This window comes from Solanum stenotomum, unplaced genomic scaffold (assembly GCF_019186545.1).
Source record: "Solanum stenotomum isolate F172 unplaced genomic scaffold, ASM1918654v1 scaffold28337, whole genome shotgun sequence".
NCBI lineage: Eukaryota > Viridiplantae > Streptophyta > Magnoliopsida > Solanales > Solanaceae > Solanum > Solanum stenotomum.
The window spans coordinates 44,543-58,353 of NW_026029946.1; the positions used below are offsets into that span (position 1 = coordinate 44,543).

The 13,811-nt window shown below is 31.6% G+C and overlaps 2 protein-coding genes across 2 annotated transcripts; one reads left to right on the plus strand and one right to left on the minus strand.

The window, feature by feature from the left end:
- The first annotated feature begins 2,693 nt into the window (after positions 1-2,693).
- Positions 2,694-6,044, plus strand: LOC125851647 (F-box/kelch-repeat protein At3g23880-like). The gene is made up of 2 exons (XM_049531417.1): positions 2,694-4,042; positions 5,735-6,044. The coding sequence occupies exon 1, from the start codon at positions 2,790-2,792 to the stop codon at positions 3,996-3,998; it is 1,209 nt and encodes a 402-aa protein (XP_049387374.1). The 5' UTR covers positions 2,694-2,789; the 3' UTR covers positions 3,999-4,042; positions 5,735-6,044.
- Positions 6,045-6,211: 167 nt separating this feature from the next.
- Positions 6,212-7,651, minus strand: LOC125851648 (NADP-dependent alkenal double bond reductase P2-like). The gene has a single exon (XM_049531418.1). The coding sequence runs from the start codon at positions 7,582-7,584 to the stop codon at positions 6,535-6,537; it is 1,050 nt and encodes a 349-aa protein (XP_049387375.1). The 5' UTR covers positions 7,585-7,651; the 3' UTR covers positions 6,212-6,534.
- Between the last annotated feature and the right edge of the window lie 6,160 nt (positions 7,652-13,811).

Sequence of the window (13,811 nt, forward strand, 5' to 3'; positions counted from 1 at the left end):
ATCAACCAAATATTGTAAATTATTATTCTTATGTTAAATCACAGTTTTTCTAAAAATAGTCAAATATATTTTAGTCAAGTCGCAGGTCAACCGCATGTTAGCGGGCACTTCGAATGCTTAAACCCTTCTCGAAGTGTAAATTGAACCCCGAACCTTCTTTGGCATTTTCAAATGATTTTTTCTGTTTAAATCTTTGAAAATTATAAGTTTTCTTAATTTCTTTAAAAAATTAAGTGGCGACTCTATCTAAGTATTTTTCTTAAAATGTTTTATACTTAGAACATTTCAAAAAAGTAATTTTTCTAAAGATAGGACAATTACGACACGACAATGTTTGCCAAAGTTAAAAGAGACAACATGTAAAAAAGGTATCATTTGAAGCAATTATATATCATATACATAATATCTTCTTTTAAATTTTGTATCTACTAATAATACAGTATCGGAAGTTGTATTTTTTATCAATATTATGTATAATATACATATAATTTTGATATTTGTGGACGCAATTGTGTTTCATGTACATAATAATTTTTTGGAAATTTAATATCAGCTTAAAAAAAGTTAGAGTAATTTTAGTATCAATTTTGTGTACTTGATACTTAATATCTTTGTAACGATGTTTGCCAAAGTTAAAAGAGACAACATATAAAAAAGGTATCATTTGAAGCAATGATATATCATATACATATATCTTCTTCTAAATTTTGTATCTACTAATAATAGAGTATCGAAAGTTGTATTTTTTACCAATATTATATATCATATACATACAATTTTAATATTTATGGACGCAATTGTGTTTCATGTACATAATAATTTTCTGGAAATTTAATATCAGTTTAAAAAAAGTTATAGTAATTTTAGTATCAATTTTGTGTATTTGCTACTTAATATATTTGTAACGATGTGTGCCAAAGTTAAAAGAGACAACATGTAAAAAAAGGTATCATTTGAATCAATGATATAGCATATACATAATATCTTCTTCTAAAGTTTGTATCTACTAATAATAAAGTATCGGATGTAGTATTTTTTATCGATATTATATATCATATACATACAATTTTGATATTTGTGGACGCAATTGTGTTTCATGTAGATAATAATTTTCTAGAAATTTAATATCAGCTTAAAAAAAGTTAGAGTAATTTTGGTTTCAATTTTGTGTATTTGATACTTAATATCTTTGTAACTTTGGCATGAAATAATAAAATCGTATCAATTTGAGATGTTTGAAGCACCTAAGTTTCATATACATAATATTATGTAAATGATAATGCTTTAGTAGCATCTGTTGTGATTTGTACCAATATTATAAGTACCATGTTATATGAAGAATAAAATTTTGTTATTTGTGAAAATAATTTTGTATCATATACTTGATAATTTTGTGGAAATTTTGTATCAGATTCACTGTAGTAGAAGCTGTAGTGATATGTATAATACTTATAATATACAAAAATTAATAAGGTATTAAAATGTATTGAAAACGAATTTAAAAGTGTCATAAAAATTATGGACATAAAAACTCTTCAAATTTAGAAGTATGAATTACTTAGCAATATAATGTTGACCTGGGGAGGAATACTCCAAAACACTTAATGTATCTTCAAAACAATAAAACTTTATATTTTGACTGTAAGTCAGTAAATAAATTAACTACTATTCTACATTTATCAGTTCATCATCTGTCAATGGAATGAAGACACCCTTTAGCCTTGTAGGATCATCATTCTCGCTAATGTATTCCGTCTTGGCTTTGTCGGTACCATATTTCCATAACAGTGTTGCATATCTTGAGCGAAGATAGTCACTTCGAAAAGGAATCGATGGGACCTTCATTTCGTCGCTCAAAAATTCAGCAAAAGCAGCTACATACGTTCCGCAGTACTCACTGCAAACAGAAAGAAGATACATTATAAATTGAATGAAATGTGTAAGTAAAGTTGGGTGGATACAATACTGACAGGTCTAAATTAAAAGCAAAAGAAATGCATACCATGGATAGTGTTGGTCAAGAAATGGGAGGGGCAACCTTTCTACCCCTTTTCTTTTGAGTTTTTGCATCTTTTGCTTTAGATGATGCCCCCACTTCCTTTTTCGATTTTCTCTTCATAGAAGTTTGGTTTGCCATTAATGTCGGTGCATGCAAACTTTTAGATCTCTGTTCTTCCCAGTTGAGGTCTTCTGAATCAAAAATTTGATCATTTTTAGGTGTTATTATTTGGGAAATTCCAATATTAAAAGATGGATGATCCATTTTGACAACTGATCCAAAATCGATTGAAACACAAAAATTGATTTTGAAAGAAAAATGAAGAAGATGATAATACCTATTTTGAACTTTGGACGGTTGAATAGAGATAGAATCGTTTGAAAATCAAATTGCTTTGAATTCGGTAACTGATTTGGTAGTGGGGAAATATTAGAGGCGAGATTTTGGGGATGAGAAAGGTGGGTTTTGGGTTCCTTCAAAATAAGGTATCCGGAATAGAGGATTTGGGGGAAAATAGGGATTTTTGAATTTTTATGAAAGAGTAGGGATTAAACGAGAATATGTAAACATATGTAGTGTAGTTTAGTAATTTTGCCTATATAAGATCAGAAATAACTATTTTAAAAACAGAAAAAAAAGGTCAAAAATACCCTTACTTTGACAAAAATGTCCTCGGGAGACTAAACATTCCACAGTACAATTTGGGGGAAATTCACTGAACAATACTGAGAATCTTCCATAATTGCAGAGCAAAACAATCGTTTCATTTCTCAAATTTCTGCTACCAAAAATGGAATCTGAAGAAGATGAAAGCACCCATCAAAACTCAAAACGGAGCAAACCCATTAACCAGTCTCAATTTCCATCAACTTCGATGCAAGATTCAACCTTTACAACCCCCAATTTACCCGAAGAACTCATCACTGAAATCCTCAAAAGGGTTCCAGTGAAATCCCTTTTGCAGTTCAGGTGTGTTTCGAAGTCTTGGCTTGGTATAATCTCTAGCTCAGATTTTGTTAAAACCCATCTTAGTTTGTCTGCTAATGACAAGGAATACAAACACCATAGGCTTATGTTGAGTTTTGTTCAACCTGAATACAATCTTAAGGACTGTTCTCTTGGTTCTTTGTTATATGGGTCTGTTACTGAGGCGTTTGATTTGGATTACCCTATGAAAAATCCAGTTAAATCTGTTTGGATTGTGGGTTCTGTTAATGGGTTGATTTGTGTTGCTATTGAGGAAAATGATTTGTTTATATGGAACCCGTCGATTAGGAAGTTCAAGAGATTGCCGGATTCTAGGCCGACATTGAGGTGTGGTTACTATTTTATGTATGGTTTTGGATATGACGAGGTTCATGATGATTATAAGGTAGTGGGTATTTTCTGTATTTTTGGTGCTGGTGGTTCGTATGATGTTGAGGTGAAGATATATGGTTTAAAGAGTGATTCTTGGAGAAACGTTGATGATTTTCAGGGTGGGGTGTTGTTGAATGATTCGGGTAAGTTTGTGAAGGGGAAGCTTCATTGGGCTACTACTGCTCGTCTTGGTGAGTATAATGGCTGGGATATAATTTCTATTGATTTGAAGGATGAGAAATGGGGAAAGATAGAGCAGCCCTGCTATGAAAAAGGGAATTTTGATTTTGTGTTGGGAGTGTTGGAAGATAATCTTTCTGTGCTTTGTAATTATAACAAAACTCGGGCAGACGTGTGGGTCATGAAGGATTACGGGGTTAAAGATTCTTGGGAAAAAATGTATACCATCAGTTGTCCTAATGACCCTGGGAAGTATATGTTCTCTCCACCCCTTTGCATGTCAAAAAAAGGTGAAATTTTGCTCGTGTTTGGGTCAATTTTCATGATATACAATCCCAGTGATGATTCAATCAGATATCCGGAGGTGACCAACTTTGATGCCTGTCTTGAGGCGGAAATCTACACTGAAAGCCTAATATCTCCCATTTTACAAAATGAGCCAATTCCACAACAACAATGAAGGCTGCAAAAGCTCAGATGAATGACAATCCCGACTTATGACATGTAAGAGCTCTGCTTAATGCATTTTTCAACTTGTGTTGTTCTATTTGTTTCTTTTGTCAACTATAGAATAAGATATTGCATATGCAACATCATTACAATTGTGGTTCATAGATATCTTGTTTGTTCTTTCTCCTTTTTGCATAGTTCCATGAAACAGCTTGTCGCAACAACAATTATTTGGTTATAGTTTGTAGTGTTTACCACTTAATAGGACTTTGTTTTTCTCTTCTTGAGAAGTTCTGTAAGGTTTTTTTTACATCTAGTCAAGACAAACTAAGCATAAGGACCATCAGGGACACAGAAATCATGGCAGAGGAATCTGTGTAAACCTTGACAGGGGTATATTTTTTTTGATCCAGGGCCTACTTTTACTAGTCTTTAGGTGAAACTTAATATGGATAAAAGAAAGTACGGGAATTATGGAATAAGAGTTAAAGTAGGATATACTATCCAGTTTTGGTGTTCCTCCCTGCTCCTCATAGCTTACTGCTAATTTTCTATTGTCTTCTCATTCTGTTACATATTTGTTCAATCAATGGCTGAATCTTCTTTCGGTTGATTTGAACAAAAGTGAGTTGGAAGGAAAAAGCAGTTGAGGAAACATATTTAGCTGTTATGATCAGTCACTAGTGTAGATTGGAGATACCAATGAACAGGAGAATGTTGAGAAATAAATTGGGATTTAAAGCTTTGTTTAAGATGGTTCTGTCTTCAAAGTTACTAATGTACAAAAACTTTTCATCTTCATTGTTTTGGATAAGAAGTTTCCCTGCTATAAAGAACTCTTTTATCTTTGTTTCTAAATAGAACGGCTGATGTATATGCAACTGGACCTTTTTCAGAATTCTTTGGTTCTATGGTTACGTATCACCAAGTGAGACATGAATAGCTTTTTCAATGCATCATTTCAAGGGAAACTCTTATTTCGTTACGGTATCAACTATTAGTTGTGACTTTGAAATCTGACCAAAGTTAATGTAGCCAAGCATGTGGAAACAAGGAAACATATCTAATCCTTGTAGTAAAACAGTTTCAAGAATTTGAAACATGGATTTAGTTATTGTTGTGGTTCTATTTCTTGATTTGCATCCTCTGTTAGACACTAAACAGAGGTAAGAGGGGAGAAATGAGACGTAGCCAAGGTAACTTAATTGTACATTTTAGTGGAAATAATACGAAGGAAAAAGATTAAAACTCCCACAGGTTTGCATTTGGAAATTCTTGCGAGTAAAATTTGGAGGAGCTAGGCAGGGCTATGCCTTTTGTGAAGTGCTCCAGCTCTGAATCAAATAACCTTTTGGGAAGGTCAATATGTTGCATCCACAACATGAGTATATCTTGTGACCCTTTCTTAGTTTTTATTTTCTTTTGGTATTTATAGACTACGTGTACCATTTGTGCACCGCTTTCATGCAGTCTAGACTTGAAATTACTTAACTTCCTTATATTTGTTCATCTTCACTGTTTAGAACGTGAACCGAAGCACCTTTGACATTTCTTAAATTTTGGGAAATGGAGCTAGTCTTTTTTGCTCAAATAAGACCAGCAGCTCGTGTTTAGTACATGTTAAATGTAAAATGTGCCAGAGCTAGCTCTTCATGTGTTGCTTTCTAGATCTACCCTGTTTTTTTCTTTTGTCATATGAGATGTCAATGAGGTTTTTGGTTAATTTTCTGTATTTTGAACTTTCAGGAAGTGAAAAAGCTATGTATGGAACAACCAAACAACTAATCCACCACCTGTAACTGCATGGAGCGCAATGAAGAAACGCGGGCTTTCCCTGTTTTTACAGTTCATTTGTGATGTACTAATGTTATTACTGTGTGCAATGTAAAGAGCGAGACTTACCTACATCTACTAATTGTATCTCACATTGTTGGTAGTTTTTAGCTTCTCCTTCCGTTGAACGTCTGTTGTATGTATATTGATCTGTATTAGAAGATGATATGTAATGTTCATCTTCCTAAGATTCGTATTTTACTCCAATTTTTAGTTATCTTGCTATTTTGTGGTCTGTATTTTACTCTCTACCCCTCGAAAGGTAAGGGTAATGTTTGTGTACATCAGGTTCTACTTATGGAATTACATTGGATATATTGTTGTTACAATGTTCATCTTTTTCTCAAAAACCATATAGTTAGAAAGCCATGCTATCAGATTATCTAATTTGAGGAACACGAATCTAAATTGATCTTCAAGACTTCAACCATACACATATTTAAGAATTAATACTAGTGAGTTTTCTTCTCTGCTTTACATAGCCAACCTAACTGCTACTAATTTTGCAGGTGGCTATGACTTGCCTCCAACTCTATGCCGAGTTGGCTCTACAGACTTCTCGATCACTTGAATTACCAGAAAGCTTACACATATCGAATAAGAGCATCAAAATGGATTACAACTTGAAAGAAGCACAGATAAGATATTGTTCGCTAATATAACAGAAGTAAGTTCGTTCTTGACTTATTTATTCATGAATCTTCATGTTTTTTTCACTCATCTGCAACTTTGACAATCTTTTTGCCCATATTTTCGCCATTGAACAGTCCAATGAAAGCAGAGGGAATGCTTTCAACGCCTCGTGAGATATCTTCAATGGTCTTGAGTTTTCCACTTTTGAGGTACTCAACTGTTTTCGACAGGAACTCAGCATACACATTCATGAGATCAGCTGCTAGGAATCCTTTGATGGTAATCCTTTTGTAGACTATATCCAACATCTCTGGAGCAGCTCGTGTTGTAGCATTCGTGTACTCAGAAATAACTCCACAGACAGCTACCCTGCCGAATGAGTTCATGTTTGCGACTGCTGCTTCTAACATCCTGCCTCCCACGTTGTCGAAGTAGACATCAATCCCTTGAGGGAAACACCTTTTCAGAGCTGATTTAAGGTCAGTTTCTTGTTTATAATTGAATGCATCGTCGAATCCAAGCCTCTCCTTAAGAAAATTTACCTTTTCTTGACTACCAGCAGAGCCAACAACATAACATCCAAGTAATTTAGCATACTGTCCTACTAAATGCCCTATCGAACCTGAAGCAGCAGACACAAAAACTTTCTCCCCTGGCTTCGGTTTACACACTTGGAAGAATCCACCATAGGCAGTTAGTCCACTGAATCCTAAAACTCCAACATGGTAAGACAACGGAAAGCCCGTGTTAGGATCCAACTTATTCAACAACGAACCTTCCTTTACTATACTATACTCTCCCCAGGTAAGTAACCCTGCTACCAAATCACCTTTCTTAAAATCAGGTCGATGAGAGAACAAAACTCTTCCTACACCATAACTGTCAATGGAGTCACCAGGACTAATGGCAGTTGCAAAACTTATGGTTCCTTGTGACGAACTTTGGCTCTTCATTCTGTTTATCTGATACGGATCGATTGACACAAACAGGTTCTTGACAACAACATCCTTAGACTCAGACTCAGTCTCAATGATAAGTGAGACGTTTTCGACTTTTATCTCAAAGTCTGACTCTTTTGGTGCAGCATTTATGTTGGTTTTTATTGTTACATACTTGTTCTTTATTTCCATCTTTTGGTGCAGCAAAATGTTAACAAAGGGGAAGAAAAAAGTTGAGAAGAATGTAATGTGAAATGCTCATATGGCTCAATTAATTAATTTTAGGTGCTTATATTTAAGTTTTTTTTAGAAAAATGACAAAGTGCATAGATGCTTTTATGCCGTCTATAACAACTAAGTTTTTCACAAGCATCAAGATTTGTAGTTTACAGCAGGCAGCTCTTCGTCAACATGCCTACTTGCCGACTAAGGGGCAAATTCGGTATTATCAAACATAATCACTGTAACTGACGTGTACCAACTGCTATCGTGATTATTTTGAGCAACACATATTTATGTATTTATTCATGTCCTTTCTCAATGGACCCCACTATCTAGGGATGGCACACCCTTAATAGGGCAGGGCAAGGAAATAAGTATATAGGGCGGGGTAGGGCGGGGGTAGGCAAAGATTATTTATTTAAGGGAAAAAAGATAAATATACTCTTAAACTATCGTAAATGGTATGCAGATATCCTCCGTCATATTTTTGGGACATAGGTGCCCCTACCGCCCAAAAACTAGAGCATATATGCCCATCACTCTAACAGAAGACTAAATAGGGACATATGGCACAATCTTATCCGTCGATCTGATATTTAATAATGTCGGATCGGTGGATAAGATTATGACATGTGTATGTCCGTTAGTATAAAGGGTATATATGCTCTAGTTTTTGGACGGCGAGGGTGTCAATGTCCCAAAAGTATGACGGAGGGTATCTGCATATCATTTATGATAGTTCGGGCTATATTTATCCTTTTTCCCTTTATTTAAAATACATAATGGGGCAGAGCGGGTAACGGGTTGTTTTTCGGTTTTCTCGCGAATACAAAATAATAGAGGTATTTCTGAAATTTGGCAAGCCAAAAGTATAGCTTTTGGAATATATTCCAATGCAGCAAGTATCAAAGTCAGTACGCTATGAAACTGTTTTGAATTATGAATCTATTTTGATATACTGTAATTAATTATGACCAGCAAATAAAGTTTTTGGTGAAAAATAATAATCTAAGCAGATATATGTAAAACAATTACAGTACTAGTGTTAAAACTTTAAAAAAATATCAAAAGAAGTTAAATAAAAATTCATTCTTCAGAGTAAAAAATATATAAGAAAAATGGAAAATAACATAAATGGGGCGAGGCAGGTCTTAGTGGGGTGGGTTAGGGCAGGGAATTTTTTTAAATAATGTTACATGGGTCAGGGTAGGGCGGGTCAAAATCTTGGTAGGTGAAGGTCTGCCCCCCGCCCTATTTGCCATTCCTACACTAGGGGTGTACATAGGTCGGTTTGGTTTGGTTTTTCATTAAAAAAAACCTAAATTAATTATGTCGGTCTATTAAATCTAAAAACCAAACTAAATCATATAAAGTTGGTTTTTTTGGTTTCGGCTTTAGTCAGTTCTTTCGGTTTTTTACAACTATATGGTATTTAAAAAAGAGATCAAATATTTTTTCACTTACCTGTGTGATAAGCTAAACTTAAAAAAATGTTAAATGAATAGAAATTTTTGAAAAGACGGTAAAATTCACATGAGTACAAAATAATTTTTTTGAAATATCAATGTTCATTATGTTAAATTAATAAGATTAACGGCTAGTGGCAAACTGAATACAAAACAAAATATTTACAAAGAAAATTGTTAACTTCGAATTTGAAAAACTATAACAATATAATTGTAACTTCGGATCTTAATACAAAATAAAATATTTACAATTTTTACAAGCCCAAATTTGAAATAAAATATATAAACATTGAAAATTATAAACTAACTAAAAATATATTAACAAAGTAGATTATAATATAATATTTACAAAATTTTACAAGCTCAAATTTGAAATAAAATATATAAACATTGAAAACTATAAACTAACTAAAAATATATCAACAAAGTAGATTATAAATAAATTATTTATCTATAAATAAAATAAATTACATATATATATATGTGTGTGTGTCAGTTTGATTTGAGTTCGGTTTGACTTTTTTTCTTTTAATACCAAACCAAGAGTGGTCGGGTTTTTTTTCAACCGCCAAACCAAACCACAAATTGTTTTTTTTTCCGGTTTGATTTGGTTTGTCGGTTCGGTTTGGCTTGTACACCCCTACCTACCACTATCTGCTTTTTTACAAAGTGTGGTCCTTAAATGTTTACTACATATGCTTTTTATGCAACTTTTTAAATTGACTCATTCAATTTGTGTAGCTATAAATAATTTCATTAAGAGTAAAATGGACAGTTTAAAGTTAAATTATTACTCCCTTCGTTCCATTTTATGTGAGGTAGTTTAATTCGGCACGGAGTTTAAGAAAGAAAGAAAGACTTTTAAAATTTGTAGTCCAAAATGAATGATAGAAATTTGTATGACTATAAATCATTTCATTAAGAGTAAAATAAACATTTTATACTTAAATTGTTACTTAATATAGAAATGTTTCATTATTTTTGGGACCGACTAAAAAAGAAAGTAAATCACGTAAATTGGGACAGTGGGACAGAGGAAGTACTTAATATGAAAATATGTTATTCTTCTAAATTCTTTAGAATGACTAAAAAGGAAAGTAAATTGAGAATGGAGAGGCATTGATAAAGATCCACTATTTTGACTATTTCTTCTTTCAGTTCGAAATCTTCAATTTGTAACTAATCAAATCTTATGATAAATATATAAATTTAATAAGGAATAATGACTTTAAAAACAAGTATTAGTAGGTAACATCACACATTGTAATTTTGTGATCAAATTACTTAAATATTAAGACCAAGGAAATAAATTATGCTCATATTTATTATAATTTTATTAAAGAAGATAAGTATTATATTATCACAATATTTTTTTTTCATGTATTATCACTTTCCTTTTAATTTGTTATATATTTAAAAATTATATGAAAATTATTATAAATCACAACAATTAACTATTTAAAATATCAAATACATATAAATCAAAATTAATTATTACGTAAAAATTATTATAAATCAAAATAACAACTTAAAATGAAAAACATTTCTATTTTATTGGCTTTCTAAATTTTATCAGTGTCATATAAATTAAGACAACAAATAATAGATATTGAGCNTGGCACAATCTTATCAGTCGATTTGATATTTAATAACGTTGGATCGGTGGATAAGATTATGACACGTGTATGTCCGTTAGTATAAAGGATATATATGTTCTAGTTTTTGGACAGCGGGGACATCAATGTCCCAAAAAAATGACTGAGGGTATCTGCATACCATTTACGATAGTTCAGGGTATATTTGTCCTTTTTCCCTTTATTTTAAATACTTAATGGGGCAGAGCGGGTAACGGGTTGTTTTTCGGTTTTCTCGCGAATACAAAAGAATAGAGGTATTTCTGAAATTTGGCAAGCCAAAAGTTATAGCTTTTGGAATATATTCCAATGCAGCAAGTATCAAAGCCAGTACGCTATGAAACTGTTTGGTATGTTTTGAATTATGAATCTATTTTGATATACTGTAATTAATTATGACCAGCAAATAAAGTTTTTGGTGAAAAATAATAATCTTAGCAGATATTTGTAAAACAATTGCAGTACTAGTGTTAAAACTTAAAAAATTATCAAAAGAAGTAAAATGAAAATTCATTCTTCAGAGTAAAAAATATAGAAGAAAAATGGAAAATAAAATAAATGGGGCAAGGCAGGTCTTAGCGGGGCGGGTTAGGGCAGGGCAAATTTTTAAATAATGTTAAACGGGGAAGGGTAGGGCGGGTCAAAATCTTGGTAGGTCAAGGTCTGCCCCGCCCTATTTGCCATTCCTATGGCACTATCTGCTTTTTGACAAAGTGTGGTCCTTAAATGTTTACTACATATGCTTTTTATGCAACTTTTTAAATTGACTCATCCAATTTGTGTAGCTATAAATAATTTTATTAAGGTAAAATGGTCATTTTAAAGTTAAATTATTACTCCATTTTATGTGAGGTAGTTTGACTCGGCACGAATTTTAAGAAAGACTTAAAATTTGTGGTCCAAAATGAATTATAGAAATTTGTGTGGCTGTAAATCATTTCATTAAAAGTAAAATACACATTTTATACTTAAATTGTTACTTAATATAGAAATGTTTCATTTTTTTAGGACTGACTAAAAAAAAAAATAAGTTACATAAATTGAGATAGAGAGAGTACTTAATATGAAAATATGTTATTCTTCTTTAGAATGACTAAAAGAAAATAAATTATTGGCTTAACCAATTGGTGACCCCTAAATTTAATGTTGGCATATGGAATTGGGTTTGACTTTTCACGCCTCTTCCATCACAGACTTTCAAACTCTACTTCACTTTAAGTGCTTTCTTATTTTTTTAGTTAATTTTAATGATTTCAATTCAAGCTTACTGCTTTGTTATTGATTAAGAAGATTCCGAATTCATGACTTAGCTTTATTCTTCTATAATATAATATATTGTTCTTTGAGGAGTGATTTGGTGGGTTACTTCTTCTAAGCTATTTGAATTGACCTAGATTGAATACTTTTGGGAAGAATTTCAATTTAAAGATTTAAGAATTTTACAGATATTATAAATATCAGAACTTTTATGGACAGGTTGAAAACTTTATGCCTTATGAACTGGGTTTGGTATATGATTGAGAAGGACGCGGGGTGTGTGGGGAAGGGGGGACGTTTCTGCAAATGGTTAGATTGGAAAAGCCGATGAAAATAATTTCCTTAATTATTATTTTTTTGTAATTATATGGGAAAAAATGCCACACGTCATCGATTTATTGGCTACTTTTTGTTTTTCTCAAAATCCATTATTTAAGAATGATGATTTTGGTACAAATGACAAGTGTCATCATTTAATTGGACAATGTACACATCATCGCGAGTGTATCTCACACACATTACATATTTTTGCTAACTGTAAAGAAGGTGTCAAAATGACACAACAAGACCTTACATAAAGTGTTTAAAATGAACAAAGTCTAATTAAAATGTCTAAGTGAAAGTTGGTGTCAACTTTAGGAGGTCACCGATAGATTAGGCCTAAATTATATATATTGAGAATGGAGAGGCATTGATAAAGATCCACTATTTTGACTATTACTTCTTTCAGTATGAAATCTTCAATTTGTAACTAATCAAATCTTATGATAAATATATAAATATAATAAGGAATAATGACTTTAAAAACAAGTATAGTAACACATAGTAATTTTGTGATCAAATTACTTAAATATTAAGACCAAGGAAATAAATTACGCTCATATTTATTATAATTTTTAATATTAAAGAAGATAAGTATTATATTATCACAATATTTTTTTTCATGTATTATCACTTTCCTTTTAATTTGTTATATATTTAAAAATTATATGAAAATTATTATAAATCACAACAATTAACTATTTAAAATATCAAATACATATAAATCAAAATTAACTATCACGTAAAAATTATTATAAATCAAATAACAACTTAAAATGAAAAACATTTCTATTTTATTGGCTTTCTAAATTTTATCAATGTCATATAAATTAAGACAATAAATAATAGATATTGGGCCTGTGATGGCACGGAATCTCATATCTAATAGTTATTGAAATGGAAAAGAAGACAATGACAGTGGCATCCTTGCCGCTCCAAATCTAGTTACTAGTTTGGTTATAGATTCACGTGAATTGATACCTTTTGTTCAAATTCGTTACATATACATATCAATAAATAAAAAGATTACTAAATATATTTTTGAGTTTAAGTAATAAAATATACAACTTCAGTATAAATAATTTTTACATTATTAAGTTATTTTTGTCTGCGGTAGAAAATAACATATTTTATTTTTAATATTTTGGCGAGTGAACAGTTAAAAACAGCTAAAGTATCTCAACAATCTAGTGTGTGAGCATCTTATATGAACTCAACAATCAAATGTTTCCTTTTCCTACCTGAATGACGGAGGTGATAATAGGAAAGGAAAACAAATGATAATTAAGGTATGTTTGATAAATAATTAGTGATTTTTTAGGTGGAAAACTTGCACACCTAATAAGTTGAAACTCAATAAAATAAGATATTTAAGTGGTTTTTAATGGTTGTTTGTTTTGTTTTAAAATGGCAAAATCTGTGACTCTAATTGGCAATTGCCACGTGGCATCATTATTTAAATATGCCACTTGTAATCTTTTAATATTAATAAAACCCAATCATTTTCAATACATTGGAA

Excerpts from the sequence above, each read along its gene's own strand:
- LOC125851647 (XM_049531417.1), top strand. The coding sequence starts at position 2,790 with ATGGAATCTGAAGAAGATGAAAGCACCCATCAAAACTCAAAACGGAGC.
- LOC125851648 (XM_049531418.1), bottom strand. The coding sequence starts at position 7,584 with ATGGAAATAAAGAACAAGTATGTAACAATAAAAACCAACATAAATGCT.